Source organism: Polypterus senegalus, chromosome 15 (genome assembly GCF_016835505.1).
Source record: "Polypterus senegalus isolate Bchr_013 chromosome 15, ASM1683550v1, whole genome shotgun sequence".
NCBI lineage: Eukaryota > Metazoa > Chordata > Cladistia > Polypteriformes > Polypteridae > Polypterus > Polypterus senegalus.
In genome coordinates this window covers 33,752,178-33,769,253 of record NC_053168.1, presented here as the reverse complement: position 1 = coordinate 33,769,253, position 17,076 = coordinate 33,752,178, and the positions used below count along the sequence as shown (strand labels likewise).

General features: G+C 33.8%; 1 protein-coding gene across 4 annotated transcripts in view; it reads right to left on the bottom strand.

Moving 5' to 3' along the window:
• Nucleotides 1–438: 438 nt before the first annotated feature.
• The window catches only part of zgc:86598 (STKc_CK2_alpha domain-containing protein), a 65,869-nt gene continuing 49,231 nt past the window's right edge, over nucleotides 439–17,076 (bottom strand). For 3 of the 4 annotated variants that reach the window (XM_039736231.1, XM_039736232.1, XM_039736233.1), the window contains exons 5-14: nucleotides 15,941–16,042; nucleotides 11,820–11,870; nucleotides 11,661–11,720; nucleotides 11,096–11,179; nucleotides 10,657–10,767; nucleotides 8,085–8,186; nucleotides 6,790–6,890; nucleotides 4,468–4,616; nucleotides 1,504–1,593; nucleotides 439–1,252 (exon numbers count right to left, since the gene is read on the bottom strand). In XM_039736231.1, coding sequence (XP_039592165.1) covers nucleotides 1,137–1,252; nucleotides 1,504–1,593; nucleotides 4,468–4,616; nucleotides 6,790–6,890; nucleotides 8,085–8,186; nucleotides 10,657–10,767; nucleotides 11,096–11,179; nucleotides 11,661–11,720; nucleotides 11,820–11,870; nucleotides 15,941–16,042 — 966 coding nt within the window. In that variant the 3' untranslated portion in view covers nucleotides 439–1,136. Of the gene's footprint in view, nucleotides 1,253–1,503; nucleotides 1,594–4,467; nucleotides 4,617–6,789; nucleotides 6,891–8,084; nucleotides 8,187–10,656; nucleotides 10,768–11,095; nucleotides 11,180–11,660; nucleotides 11,721–11,819; nucleotides 11,871–13,734; nucleotides 13,785–15,940; nucleotides 16,043–17,076 lie in introns of those variants that run through there. The other variant, XM_039736234.1, reaches the window with a different exon arrangement.

The window sequence follows — 17,076 nt, the reverse complement described above, 5'->3', positions numbered from 1 at the left end:
TATATATATATATATATCTATATCATATTTAAGTATCTTTTCCATAAATCAAGTATAGGAAACTACCACTATAAAAAAAAAAAAAAGTCTGAACTCTTCAGCACCAAAGTGTCAAGTCAAAATCTCAGGTTTTCAGCAATGCCTAGTCACACTTGAAGGTTTGTTTTTTTTTTGTTTTTTTTATAGAAAATAAAATAAAGCATCCTCCCAAGATTGCTACCCTACAAGATCTACAATGTGTTTCTGCAGTGAAAATGAATCCCATGCTGTGCACATTTTGCTCTATCCTATGCTGTATGTAATACAGTATTGATGATGACACAAAAAATTAAAATGCTTTCAGCAGCAGCAAGGTCCATTATAAGCAATATTTTAAATAAATGCTACTTTTAAACATGAAACTGGGGCTTTGAAAAACAAAAACACACACACACAAGACCATTTTTACAAAAATGTCATTGAATAAGCTTTGGCAAATACAAATATCCCAAAGAAACAGTTGTAATTCAGTTAAATTTTAATTCTCTAGAGGCAAGAGATAATAAAAAAAATCCTTTACTGACAAGAGAACTATATGACTTGTGACTTTTTCCCCAAGTATGGTGTTAATAAAAAAGTAATCAACATTAAAAGGGATTTGTTTTTTATTGGGAACATCCAAAATTTAGGCCCCCTTTCCCCTACACTTGCAGTAAACAGCTTCCAACAAGGATATATTTAAGGGACATATAAAATAAATTTTATTATCCTTTTCTTTAATTTCTACACCGTAGTTGCATTTCTAAACAGTCATCATGAAAGAAAGCAGCTACACTTCATCCAGACACAGATCCAACGTACATTTTTTGTTGTGTGTCCGCATGAATATATATTTTACGGAGAAGGAAAAAACAAAAAAAAAAACACAAAACAAAAAAAAAATCCTAAATTGCTTGTTTTTTTTCTCTGTTATACATAACATAATAAAAATAAATTCCAGAGAGCACGACACCTTCTGTGTGACAACTCAGGAGTGCCAGTTGCTGGATGGCCCTCAGTCAAACATGAGGGGGGAAAAATAAAAAATATATTTAAAAAAAAAAAAAAAAAATGAGGTGGTTGGCCATGGTGTGCCACATTAATTGGATGTCAAGAGTTCAGGGCTGTGCTCCTGCGGCAGCTGGGACTGGTGTACCCAAAGTATTTGGAGAGGAGATGACAGGAGATCCAGCAAGGTTACCCAAAGGCTGTGACGAGGACATTGATGTAATACCTGAAAAAGTAGCAATATTACTTAATAAATCTATTAACTGCAGCAAAAGATGATTTATATTCAAATACTGTCTCTTTTAACATACATATCCACTTGTGAAACATTGTAAACTGAAACCTTTAAACTTTTCTTTTGCAAATAAACTTGCACTATGTCTACATCACCTTGCAAAACTGATGCAGATTAACAATTTACAGACAAATTATCATTAACAATTTACAGACTAATGTTATATTAGCAATATTGTTTACCTGCCATCATACTGGAGGAACTAACTGGGGTGTTACCAGCAGACATTCCAGACGAAGAACCCATTCTGACCTGGTCTTTTACTATTGGGTCTAAAAAGAGAAGAATCATATGTAGCTCTTGCCAAAACAAAGTCACAGAAAGTGTAAAGAAAGTAGTTTTTTCTTTTAAAATTAGCTTTCTTGGTACTCCAGATCTTGTCTTGACCTCTACAGGTTCCCTTAACATTTCAGACTGTGAAAATTTCAAGCTGGAAGCACTTCTGTATCTTATGTGCATTGTACATCCAGGTAGGTGGCACATTGGTTGGCAGCTCTCATTCATACAGAGCCTGCCTTGATGGCTTAGGACATAATCAACTTAAGGAGGTTGGGTCGAGTTGCAGGGTATGTCAAATTAGATGACTGAAGGTCACAGGAATGTACCACTGACCCAACAAGATTAAATAAAGTGAAGTATCCACAAATCACTAAAGAAGTTGTGTAATGTGACATAACCTTAAGATGACACAAAACACTTGAGTTAAATAGCATTACTTTACAGTCAGAAATACCAAGGTTCCCTCCTAGTATGCATTTTAGGGTTTAGCCCAGAAAGAGTTACTCTTGTTCTCAAACCTGCTGGGCCTTTGCCAGTGCTCCATTTTCCTTTTGATGTTTGAATATGTGTGATGTATTTCATAATGGCCTTTTTTTTATCATACGTCTCCAAAATGGTATAGGGATGGGGATTCATTTGTAGGTGCATGAATCCCCATCCCTATACCATTTTGGAGACGTATGATAAAAAAAAGGCCATTATGAAATACATCACACATTTAGAGCATTTTAACTTTTTTAGGCAATGTTGCATTGATTGTATTTTTAATTCCATTTTGTTTTACATATATGGTGATGTGATCTTTAATTTCAATTTTAAAAATGTGTCATAACACATTTACTGTATATAACATATTACAAATCAGCTGGTTAGTTGAAGGGATTTAATCTGCAGGTAAAAATAATTCAAGAGGTTTAATTTGTAGATAAAAATAATGTGCTCTTCCATATATATAAAAAAAAAAAAAATAGACAACAGAATTTTCTTCTCTTGCCTGATGCTTTCAAATGCTAGGTTTTCTGCATAACTCATGTTAAAACTGGACAAAAATGCAAAGGCAACTTTGTTTAAAAACACACACATACCTGAAAAGCAAAGGGGTATTTAAAAAATACTACAAAAGATGTAAGATTTAATAAGGGAACGCTGTAAAATTTAACATATACTGTATATTTAGAAGTGCATCATAGTTATAATATATTAAACGTGCATATACTGAACAATAATCGGTTAAATGCTTGGATAAACCAATTCATAGAAGGGTTTTACATTAGGTTTACTACAGTAGGGTCCAAAAATTCTACTCAAGGGGTGCACTATTGTGACAGACAAAAATCAAAAATAAAAAAAAAAGTCAAAAATATACTGCAGCTGAAGAACTTTTAACACTGTCTACATCCAGACTTTCTAACCATCTTCTCTACTGACTTCATCTAACCCATCAACTCCTCTCTAGATGTTCCACGGCCTCAATCAAAATATCAAGATGTTCATACTGAATTGTATTTATATACCCAAACCTGAAGGTCAATTTATAAATGACCAAGTAACTTACTTTGTATGTGTTAAGGGATGCTGAAAGAAAACTAAGGGAAGATTTAGGCAGACAGAGAACTGGGCTTAAAAGCTCGGTATTAAGGATAGCGTGACATATACTTTGTACAATATGACTGTATGAAATTTAACTTCATCAGTTAGGAGTGGTTTTGCCTTGATACCATTTTGAAATTGTGCATCCTTGAGATATTAACTTGTAAGTCTATTTTACAGTAGACCAAGCTAGTAACACTTTGAAAGTTTGTTTTTAAATTTCCATATTTAGTAGAGAATAGTATTTGATGGGTTAGCTCCCGCCTCAAGTCCAGTACAAGTGGAACAGTTTTTGGCTCTCTGGAGTCCTACAATAAGATGAAACAAACTGCATGTTGTATGGTATACAACCAAATTGGATTAAAATGGGTTTATGATATATAGTATACAATCATACGTTATTAAACTAGTTTAAATAACGACTGGAGACTGATAATCATCTTTACACAAGCTACTGACAACCTTCAGTGTCTGTAAGTGAACTTCATTTTATACCTTATAAATTAGAAAATGCTTAAACATAAATGCTCACTTGAAGTGTCATTCACATTGACAGCAAACAGCAGAATGAATTAAGGTGACAATAAGACATTACAAACACAGATTAAATTCTTATTTAAAATGAAGCTGAGGGCAATGTCAAGCAAGCTACAAGTTTGCTACAAGTAGCAAAATATGTATTATGTTTTCCAAGAATAAGCCAGATGTGACCAAGACAAATTAAATATTTCTTTACTTAATTACTTTGGTTTAGCAAATTGATCATTCTCACACACACAAAAAAGGTGATGCTGAAACGTTAAATTCACATACAATACAGGAACTTAGATGTAGAGATGAAAATTAATTTCCAATATTGCACAAAGTATGAATTTTAATTTCATACAATTTTAAAAACTGAGATGGATCTAAAAAGCAAAATGCACAGTTAAATCCTAAAAAGGTACTGTAATTTGATTATATGATCACACTCAAAGCATTCCCATTGATACACAAATTTAACCTAAAACAAGAATGACTAAGAAGCAACTCCATTTCCTTCTGAGAATACATTAATATGCACCATTACAAGGGAATAATGTCCAGTGTATTGTATATCTCTAAAAATATTTCTTAAATATTCAATTCACATACTGATTTTAAACAGAAACCCTCAGAGAAAAGATGTTTAATTAAAAAAAAAAAAAAAAAACACCTTTAGGAAAATTAAGGGAAAGGGAAACAAAATTCCAGGCAAAAAGATACCAATGAGAACACGACACTGTAAACAAACTTACAGAAATAAGGATGTTCCATTGCCTCTCTAGCTGTGAGACGGGCTTGATGATCATAACGGAGCAATTTGTCAAGAAAATCAAGAGCTTCATTGCTCACCAAATGCTGGTTTTCACTATGTACAAAACGCTCCCATCTTTTACGGGAATGCCTATGTTTAAATAAAAAAAGAAAAAAGCAAACAAATCACAATAAACTTTTTTCCAACTCTTTTTGTGCATTTATCAACCAGGGAGAAAGAGAGTAATAACAAGTATTAATGTCAAACAATTTATTTGTATTGCACTGAGAAAAGACCTAATAGTTAAAACATTGGTCTGGGGTTGAAAATAATTAAGGTTGTATAATCTTTTTGTTCACATATAAACATTTAATGAAAAGTATGAATTGTCTAAGCGGGAGCCATAATGACAACTATTTCCTGTGTATACCATGATAATCACAAATAAGGGGAAATTTGCAAAAACCAAGTTATAAATGGTAAATAAAACGCAGCAGTTAATGATACAATCACACAATAACATATCAGAATGTTAACAGACAAGTGCTAAGATTTCTTAATAGTATTTGTATGACAAGAAAAAGTGTAATTAATTTGAGTTTTAGTTAATAGACAATTTTACATCTGTTTGCATAAGTTCCCGTGTACTTAATGCAGATCTTTGGGTTGCCTTTAAGTAACTGAAAATCTAATAGCTTGTCTTATTAAAACAAGCCTACTTGAATATTAGTTTCATATAAGTATTGCCGAATAGCTTACTTGACATTTCACTTCCTACAATCCAACTGTAGCCTAAACTAGGAAACAAAAGTTTGTTTTTGCTGATAATTAACCTTATTTTGGCATGAAGATGAACAAAATATTAAAAGGCAAATATAAAAATTTTTACCTGTCAGTGTACATATTATGACATACCTAGATTTCAAGGTTAATTTAGTCATTCCACACCCCTCTGATTTACAATATATTTTGAAAAGGGAGGCAGCCAGCCAAATCCCCCTGCACTTACCCCACTTTATGGTCAGTACAGCCAAAAATTTTCTATGAGAGCTTGTGAGCTCCATTTTGTCGAATAAAAGTAATCATTGCACATCTCTGGTCAGAGAGACTAATTATAAATTTGAAAATTCAGCGGTGCATTTTTCAAGATGCATGAATTATATAATACAGTGGTACCTCGGTATATGCCCTTAATCCGTTCCAGATCCTTGGACTTAAGCCAAACAGGACGTATACCAAATTATTTTTTCCCATAAGAAATAAAGGGAAAATGATTAATCCGTTCCCATTAAAAAATCCTATTGTTATTGGCATATTATATATTGATGGGGTTGTATAAAATCATTTAAACAATGCTTAATACTAAAATACATAAATAAAAAGCAATTAGATGAAATAAATGAAAACTTAAACTCACTTTACGTTTTAATAACATTTTGTTTTTCACAATCGTAGATACCGTCGTTCTTGGCATACGGTACACGCAGCAGCCATCCCGGATACGCATGCCACCTTCATACTTTTCAACAATCAATTAAAATTTACGCGAAAAAATACAAAATCCCTTGAAAATTCAGAGAGTTATAGTTTATTGTTCACTGAATGCTAGCAACTGGCGTACTGATGATGCTTGTGGGCAGTCGTGGCTTTGTCTTGAGAGAGGTAAACAAGGGTAGCGCACGATGTCTTAGCACACAAGTCATATTCCAAACAAAGGTCGTATACACCAAGCAAAATTTTTTGCATCCAAACATGACGTATACCAAGTTGGAATTATTCCAAAGCGGACGTATACCAAGGTACCACTGTACTTTAAAAAAAAAACGAAAGAGAGGGATAACCAAAACTTAGACAGCTCAAGAAGAAAATGATGCCCTAGTAATTATGATTTCACTGAACTGAGACTTCTGTCTTAAAAAAAAAAAAAAATCAGTAATCATTTTATGGTAAACCAAAATATACAATCTGCTGAGCAGCATTTGCGAGTTCAAAAGGAAGAATTTCCATTTACTAAAATAGAAATGCAAGTAAAGCAAGTAGTTTCGCTAAAACTTCACTACCAATAGCAACTTTCCTCAAAGTACTTGTACCCAGTGTGTTGTTATAATTTCCATGTGCACAGTGTGATGAAACAGCAATAACTGCAACAAGGTTCAGGAGATTTTCCAACCGGTGGTCTCTTAATTTCCGACAAACATGAAGGGGTCATACAAATCCACAGTATATCAGTACCATTCTTAAAAACAGCACTTATGTTAAAGATGTGGGAAAGAAGTGATTGGTTAACCACAACAAAAAAATCACATACACATTTTAAACTTACCTTCCCAAAATATCATTAAACCGAGGATCTAGCTCAATGTTGTATTTATCAATATAATCATACAAGTCTTCTGTGCCGAGCACTTTAGCAATTCGTACAAGCTAGAGACAGGGAGACAGCAAGGAAATTAGTTTTTCTCTCTACACCTCCCCCAGTATAAAGAGATACTGATGAATAGTTTAGGGAGAGAAGAATATTGAAATTAGACAAAATCATCCTAACCAATTTAAAATAATTGTAATTATTTTACACTTTATGTTAATTAACAAGGGGACATCACTGCTTCTTATACTCTGACCAAAAAGAGGAAAATGTTACCTATGAATTATTTCTGACGATAAAAAAAACATTCTCTACTTAAGATGCATTGAGCTGGTTATATAGCAAGTTCTTACCACAATTGCTTTATTTACTTCAGTTTCCATTTCAATACAGTTTATTTATATTGCAATCACTGAATGTGCTCAAAGCAGAAAGAATCTTTGCAAAAATTATGATAAATGTGTACACAACGCAAAACCATATGTCAGGATCGATCATAGATAACAGAAAATTATTCCAGCAGCTGATGCTGGTCTATAATAGGCACTTAGGATTTTCACAGAAAGTACGGTGGAAGCAGACCCAATTTCTTGCCAGACATGGCAACTTCCTGTTAGAATCAGAAGCTTTACCATCAGTAAAGAGGATTTTGTACACAGGCAATAGTAAAGCAGTGGTAAAACAGGCACTATATGTTCACTTGCTTAAAAGTTAAAAACTCAAAATTAATTTTAAGTCAATGATAACAACAATTCATAATAAATTCAAATAATTAATTAAATCCGGAATTTGGTAGGGGTAAATACCAGCCAGTAATGATGGATTTAACAGAAAGCTACTTAAACAGGAAAATAAAACTGGAAGGACCTGGGCATATAGTGGGATTACAATTGATATAATGGGAACAATATATCTAAGTTATTTGATAAAAATAGTTTAGACAATTTCTGCCAAACTAAAAGCATTTCATTAATACATGATCAAATGTGTTTTAGACTTCTAAAAATAAACTTATCAAAACCATTTTTTTTTTTAGTTTTTTTTGTTTTTTATATAAACTATCTACATGAAATAAGACTAACATGCCCATTTTACAATCGACAGACAATGTATTTGAAGTGATCTATTTGAATGATCATCCAATCACTGAGAAAAGGTTAGGTTATATTACATGAACCTAAGCATACTACTCAATAAACCTAACATTTTTATTTGGTATTTGGCAATGTAAGTATGAAAGTAATTTTTTTTACCTGGTCATAATTGTCATGTCCATGAAAGAAAGGTTCCTTTCTGAAAATCATGCTGGCCAGCATGCAGCCTAAACTCCACATGTCTAAACTATAGTCATACATCTGGAAAAGTAAAAAAAATTACACAAAAAAAAATCATTTATACCATGAGAGACAGAAAGACCAGTGTCCAACTATTTTGTTATAACACAATTTATAATAAGTGTAAAAATAACTGAAGCAATCTGAGCAATGTTAGAGTAACAATATTACCAAACAATGCACAATACTCAAAGCAAAGGGTCTGGGATAGGAAACAATTTTACTTGTCTTGTTAAGTTTGTAAGAGCATGAACAAAATGTATTAATTCTAGTTGAAATTATACAAGTTTTATAAAAGTTTACATGTAATTTTTTTTGGTGTGAAGGAGGAATGCAAAACAGACAAAATTACATAACGTTCTTTAAATGTTACCACTGTGCTATTAAAAAAAAAGAGGCTAGAGAGTTATATAAATAACTAAAATGGGTTGCCAATCCCCCAGTTATTTCTTAAGAGTTGGTCCCTACACATTATTCAAAAAGTATTTATATAAGCACACTGACACACACACTTCCTCTCTTAGCTGGTTAGGGAAAACCTAGGAGTTCCTCAGAGAGAACTGGAATTTTAGCTGGGCATAGGAAAGACTTTAAAAAAGTTGAAATGACCCAGTATAGCAGATGAAGAAAATATAGTATAGTATTACTGATATTGATATTTGACTGGGGTCACAATTTAAATATTAAATTCTTGCATGATATGTACAAAGTGTTTTAGAAGTACTCAATCAAAATATTGACAAGAGCCTTAAGTGTACTGTTTAAGATATCTAACAATTCTGGAAAAGATAAAGTAGTTCTATGGGAAAATTAAGTTCTCTCTAATAATGGATGCAATAGACTAATACTGAAATGTTTACTAAATTGAAACATTATAAACACACATTTTTAAGCAAGTATCAAATATGAGTTGTCTTCTTTCGAAACAGGACATAAACTGTTCACATGCCTTCTTGTTCACTCCGATTTCTTTTAGAAGCAACAATACCCTCACTAAGTCCAAAGACCTGTAAGTGGACTACTTACTCAAACTTGGTATAATATCTGAGTGTATGTGAATATGCTCTGCCAGGACCTGGCATCATGTAAGGACTCAAACTTCTCATAACATTGTAATAAGGAGTTCAGAAAACAAATTGTAAATAGACTGGGGTGCAGAATTTAAACTGCCGTTTTAAAACGGAAATGACTATTTTTGATGTGATTGCACTTTGACTTACATGGGAACTAAAGAACTCACTAATATCATACAGTAATATAAAAGTCTATAATTATAGCAAGATAATTTGTTTTAATTTTATACCATAATCCATTCATGTTTATAGGGACAGAAGAGCAAAAAAGAAACATCAGTCTCTATAAACAATGAATTTTTCACCTTGTGGTTGGCAAACCTGTCAAAAGGTGAAACTTGCAGAATTCTCTGAATAAGATAATGTTAAGAGAAATGCATCAAACTGAAAATGTTTTGACCTTGCTTGCCAACATGAGTTTTTTTTTATACTGATACTGTACATTTAAACAGCCAAGTGCTTTGCCACTCTCAATCAATTAGAGTAACTAAAGTTTGATGGATCCTGACATAAGATACTAATATCCAAACACACTTAAATGGAAGAGCATTAGATCACTCAGAGAACACTGATTTATCTAAATGATAAATAGTTCTAAAACAAACATGTGTGATCCTTTAGTAATAGTTTGTTGATCAGCCTAAACACAATGCCTGTTTCTTTAATTGGAATGCATTTCCTAAAATTCTTAACACACATTTTTTATAGCTCACTTTGCTCTTGAAACAAAGTACAGAGGGATTCTAAAGGGTGGGGCCCTGAATTATGATGCATTACTGTCTTAATAATGAAGCAGTCCAAACAAAAAGACCATAATATTCCTGCATTAATGTACAAATGAGTGAGGCATGGCGCTGAAAGGAAAAGTGTACAACACCAAGCCTCGTATACAGCGAAACATTGAACAGGAAATTGCTGCCATCACTCATTCAATGCATGCAGACACCTTTGCCAACATGGAGCACCATGTCGACGTGGGTTTGCAAGAAGGCGATGACCATTTCAAACACAGAATGCGATTGAATCGTTCACATATCTATCAAGGTATGCACTGTATTTATTTTGTTTCCATCGCTTCATTATTACATGAGTAAACACATCATAACTTGGGACCACATCCATTAGAATCTCGCTTTATATTTCAGATTTTCTTCTGAAAATTAAAACCATTGCAGTTCAAAAAAAAGAGCTACCATTAAATGTAACTACAGCCAAATTCACAACAATAAATACTCCACTGCATATCTTGTCTGCATCCACATGTCAGAACTTAACTAGATCAAAATCTGTGATATGGGATACCCCAGAAATACTGCAAGTGCATGTCTGCACTTTCTATTTTTAAACGGCATTCTATGCATTTTAAAAACAAGCTGCATTTGCAAGCAAAAACAACCAACCACAAATTAATAATTTACCTGGTAGTCTACCAGTAGCTCCGGTCCCTTAAAGTACCTGGATGCAACTCTGACATTATATTCTTGTCCTGGATGATAAAATTCTGCCAAACCCCAGTCTATGAGTCGGAGCTGTAATAAGTAACAAATACATTGATTTTATTTTTATTTAGCTAATACTGAATATGAGAGAGAAATAATTTAAAATTAGAAAATAACATGCTCTTCATCAAAAAATGTAATCTTTACAATATTTAGCAGAACACTGGGTCAGTGTATTTATTTGGTATAGCCTAATATTCTCCAGATGTAACCAATTATTGGTGGTATAATTAATTTTAGAATTAAGCAAACCAACATGGATATTCAGAAACCTGCAAGACTGCAATAAAAAGTAAAATTGTACTTCAAGATGGAAAGCCTATTGAAAAGTACCAGTTATAAAACTTTCAATAAATACCTTTCTGTGTTCATGATCAATCATGACATTGTGTGGTTTGACATCTCTGTGCATAATTCCCATACTATGACAATAATCCAGAGCCTAAAAGAGTAAACAATTAAATTTGCAATCAGCCCATCACAACAAAAGTAGTTCATGTGCCAATATTTAAAGAAAAACAAAAAAAAGTTATTTACAAAGAACAAACGACGGATGTTAATTTGGAATATTTTTTTGTGCTGGGATCATTACATAAATTAATACTTTTAAACCAACACTATCTAAAATGCATTAGGTAGAGAAGAATCAAAAATACTTGTCAAGGCAAAACCTGAAAAATTTGATATTTGTTTCACCTAAATTTAATTCAGATACTTTTATAAAGCATAAAGCATGTATTGCATTTTGGATGAAATGAAATGACATAACATCGGGGGGTCTAATTGTGTACTTGAATTGTATGTTTAAAGCTCTGTGAAAAGATATTCTGGATTACAACATTACACACAAACAGAAGGACTGCTATAAAACTAGGAACTCTTAAGAAAATTTTATTTGGTTGCAAAAGAGAAAAGTTACCTACCTTTAATATTTCATACATGTAGAATCGAATGTCATAATCTGATAATGTCTGATATAATTGCTATAAAATAAAATTTTAAGCAGTTGAACAAAACAATAAGGAAGTTGAGAAATTTGTTTAGCTCAAAAAGTTTGAGGAAATATTTGATAAATTTCTTACCTTGAAATCTGTGTTGTTCACATGTTCAAAGACCAGTGCTGGTGTTCGAGACTTTCATACATAAAGGGAAAAACAAAGAACATTAAGTTTAGCCATTCAGAGATATATTTATGAAAATGGACATTTAAATATCAGCAATTGTGCAGCTTTATATGGCCACTGAATTAACTGGAAAAAAATGCTCAAAAAGCTAAAGTGCTTTAATAATTTATTTTAGATAAAAAGATAACTATAAGGAAAAGTGAAACCTTCCAAGTACTGGAGTTTTAAAAATGAGTCAGTAAAAACTGCAGATACATTTACAGCCATATTCATTTAAAAAAGCATAAGTAATGGCAACTTAAATGCCAGTTGCAACACTTAAGATGCTAACACGATGCTTTTGCGTTGCTAAAATCATTTAATTATGTGAAGTCATTATTTTTGACACACCTTACATCTAGTTTACATTCTCTCTCTTATCACATAACGTGCAGCACGATGCAAATGTCTGCAGAGTTTTCTTATATGCTAGGTTTCCTGAACATTCTTCTAGGGTCTAGTCAATCATAAAGTCACTGTGAGGTAGTAGTGTGGATTTATTATACAAGGTTGATACAAACTGGAATGCCATGGCAGCTGCTCCATGTGAGTGTGAATTTTCTTTCCATTGTTTCTATTTCAACATCATATTTTTGGTGTTATCCATTTGAAAGTGACAATTTCTAGTGTATCTTCCATAAGTCAATATGATTAGAAGTTGCACTGATGGCTGTTCTTGTCTATTTTTTTTTATCTTTGCAACATGCCTATGCTAGCATCTAGAAAGCATTTGCTTCCTAGCTGAGGCTGATCGATTGTAAGAAATGTTGAAATCCGAAGGTGGCCAAAGTGTCTGGCAAACACGTTCATGCCTATAATCCATTGAAAGATGCTGTCAATTTAATGTCTGCACGAAGGGAACTTTCAATCAAAAAGACAAATTTTCCTCATTAGCTCTGAGTTCAGTCACCTGCATCAATACAAACACAGTATGGAAAATTCTAATAGAAACAAAAAGGAGTGATTAATAAATTATATTTAACCTGTAATCCACTGGAAACACTACAGTACATTAGCTGATAATTAAATTAATACTGTTAAAACATTTTCTTGAATATTACACCCATGTAACATTTTCCTAAAAAGTGTAGAAAGTCTAGTGTTTACCACTGTGTAACATCAACATTTATTTTAACAACACAAGATGGTTTAGTTTAGAAAACAGAACTGTCTAGTTCATCCACTGTTTAGGTGTTGCACAGTTCACCAACAAAAGCGCGATAGCCATATGCGCCCCAACAAAACCGTGACAGACAAATGAGCCTACAAACCCGCTAACTGGTTTTCAACAAATGCACGCCGACAAAATCGCGAGAGGCGCGCCAAGAGAGTGGGACGCGTACATGCGCATTATGTACACATTATGTACTAGGTTATAACTGTTATAACTGCTGATGGCATGCTGCGAACAAATAACTCAGTCGAGGGTTGGCATAACGCATCGTATACAAAGCGGAATTACCAGCAGTCAGGCAGCCAGCAAGTCTAAATACGCTCAACTATCAAGACGTCTTGCTGCAATTCTTCCTACATATGCAGTGTGTGATCTTAAGGACTATCTGCATGCCGTGTCTCATAATATTGGCTTCTAAAATAAACATTATATATGCTTTAAACTAGTAATTCATATTTAATGAAACTTCCGTGATTTTGTCAGCGTGTCTTAATCGGCGAGCATATGTCTATCGTGCAAATGTCGGGTCACAGCGTTGCACCGCTCAACGTAAAAGGACATCATTTCCATATTTGCCGCTTCATAATGTGACCACTCAGAGAATGCACACAGGTAAATCATGTACTGTAACCAGTTGTGTCCATTTGTAAAGTTACATACTTGTAATTCAGGCAAAATGTTGTTTAGCATTGTCCTGCTGGAAAATCCACCTTTGAAAAAAACAGCATTTGCATGTCATGTATAAATTTAGGGGCAACATTTTGATATCTTTTAACAACAATGATGCCTTCACACCTATGCAAGTTAGCCATGCAATTGGCATGGACAAACCACCATACCATGACAGACACTGACTTTGAACATGAAGAAGATAAGAGCTTGGATGAACCTTTTCCTCTTTAGCCCAAGAACACAACAGTCTCCCCCCAAAAAACTATTTAGATTTTTGACACAACACAATTCCACTGTGCTACTTTCCATCTCAGATGAGAAGATGCCAGGGAAGTTAACGTTGCTTCTGGACAGTGTTGAGGTATGTCTTCTGCTTTGCACAATAAAGCCTTAATTTGCATCTGTGTATGCAGCTGTCAATGGTGTTGACTGACAATGGTTTACAGAGATATTCCCAAGCCAATTTCATGATCTCAAAAACCATAATGCATCTGTAATGAAGACTGACATCTGAGGGATAAAATGTTATGCGTATTCAGAAATGGTTTTCACCCTTCAACCACCTAAAACGTTACCAAATTGTCTTTGGGAAACTTTGTTCTCAAAGTGCTACATTATTCCCTGATGCATCTGTTCACAATCTGGTAAGCCTCAACTCATCTATTCTCTCCTTATATAGTATAACATAATTGACTCACCAGTTCAATATCACCCATTTCACATCACCCTGGTATTTCAACTTGTAACATTGTTACTAGTCCTAAACTGCCCAATAATTTCAGAAAAAAACTTGTATCTTCAGAAGGAAATGCAGTTGATTAGGTAAAACATGAAATACCTCGTCTCATACCTTTTTTGTTTGTATATAAGTCAAAGTAAAGATACAAATCAATCCTCTTAAAATTAGTATTTTCCATACTGATCCAACTTTTTAGTATTGGGGTTAAAATATAAAAAGTTAATCGGCAAATGTTACTGTAATCTGACATTAAGTTCAGATTTCCATGTAAATATTTGTAGGTTTCTATTTTTTTTATTGAAAATGCTTGCAAATTTTCTTTGGTTTTAACAAACCTAATAGAATGCATTTTTTGTAAATAAATTTATAAATGTACCACCATTATCAACTTGTTTAAAGCATAAAAAAATCTGGTATTATACCATCCAAACTATGTATGATTTTACTTTGTAACAGCGGTACTAGATATTGTTGAGTAAGCTACTGCGGATGTATCATCTGACATCAAGCCATCCAAGACTTTTGAGATCATATACAACTAAGTAGGGGGTCAAAAATAAGCAAATAGATAAAAAAATAAATGCAGTGCTCACAATTGACAAGTTGACTTTGTTAGCTGGTTGAAGAGCGCTGGATATTTGCAGTTCAAAGTGGTTGTTTTCAAATGTGCCTTTTTGTGTTTGACCTCGAGTCACAACCAAAAACCATTTTTGAAGGCAAGTATTAAATTAAATTTAATAAATATATGTCAGGGCAGAGTACAGTATTACTTTCCTTGAAGCACATAAAGTCTTTACTAACTTGCTAAAATGCAGCATTTTATTGCACTTCAAGTCTTGACTTGATACAAGCAGCTTTTGCCTTTTACAGAATTCACTGCACCATACAAGCAAGGATGCAGAGCTCTCTTTTTGCTACATCGTAAAGACATCCCATCACTGCTGCTGAAGTCATTATGGTGGTCCGAAGGACTCCATGGTGATAAGGCTGCTGGTGAGGATGATATCTGACTTCAGATGTTGAAAGGACTGAACATTTGTGATATGCCAAGAACAGCCTCAGAGTAGTGTTGCTACTGCTCTGGATTAAAAGGAGCTACATGAGATGTCAAAAGGATGCTCTCCTGAGAGGAGACCCACGACAAGCTGAAGGGATTCCTCTCTTAGCTGGCTTGGGAAAACCTAGGAGTTCCTCAGAGAGAACTGGAATTTTTAGCTGGGCATAGGAAAGTCTGGACTGACCTGGTGCTATGACCCTAATTAGGAGAAGCAATTTCAGATGAGCAGCTTATCGCACTCTCAAAGCATGCATGATTCAGGCATTTCCAAAATCATTTCTTCATAAGATAAAACTTTTAAATACTGAATTTCTTTAGATACAGAATATACAGTATACAATAGTAAGTATTACAATTTAAAATCATGCTAAAAGTTTCTGAAACACATAAATACTCACAACTGGATCTTTGACAATATCTAGTAGAGTAATTATATTGGGCCCCCCTCGAAGATTTTCTAGAATCTTGATTTCTCTCTTAATTTTCTTCTTTTTCACTGGCTGGAAAGAATGACAGGTCAATAAATTAAAATCTACACATACAAGAATTGATGCCATCATGGTTAAAACCATAAAAATTGAACCTTAATATTTAACAGATTTTTGAAATGCATTATAATGTATTCAAATAAAACCTGTAAATTAGACACTATTGTTAAGGTTTACAAGTGCTGATAAAAATGATTTTACTACACTGCATTGGGCCACAGTACATTTGTTGTTTTATTATTTTTTGTTTACAACAGAAAAATACTCTGTCAAAGAAAAAACAAATCTTATTCTTCTTAGTAAAGCTGCTCACACAATCTCCATGCAACCTTTTTCCAAGTCCAACCACAAATTCTCAAATGAACGGAGATTTGACCTGATCCAGCCACTCCAGGACTGTAACATTTTTGTATTAAGTCATTCCTGTGTATCTTTGGCTTTAGGCTTGGTTTAGTGTGCTGCTGTAAAACAAAACCAATCTTCTGCAAAGGTGCAAGTTTCCTGCATGCTGCATCAGGTGCTTATCTAGATTTTCCATGCATTTTGGTACACTCATTTTATCCATCACCAGCATGAGCCCACCAGGGCCTGCTTGTAGAGATGCATCCCCACAGCTTGATACTGCCACCATCATGCTTCACTGTGGGGTGGTGCATTTTTGATAATGTTTAAAGTTTGGCTCACAAGCATTTAGACAGATGGCGAAAAAGCTCATTTTTGGTCACAGGCCATAGAACCTTCTTTTAACTGATGTCAATCTCCCATGCATCTTCAAGCAAAATGTCACGTACGTTTTTTCCTCTTTTCCACTCTCCCATAAAGCTGCAACTGGTGTGACACCTATAGAAGAGCGAATGTATGCAGGGTCTCCAATCTCAGGTGCTGTAACATGCAATGCTTGCACACAGTTATCAAGGGCCTCTTAATGGCCTCTGTTAATTTGCGAAATCACTCAGGTTTTGTAGACTGCCTACTCTAGAAAGACTTACAGCTCTCCTATACTCTTTCCATTTCTTAATTACTTCTTTAACTGAACTCCAAAGGAC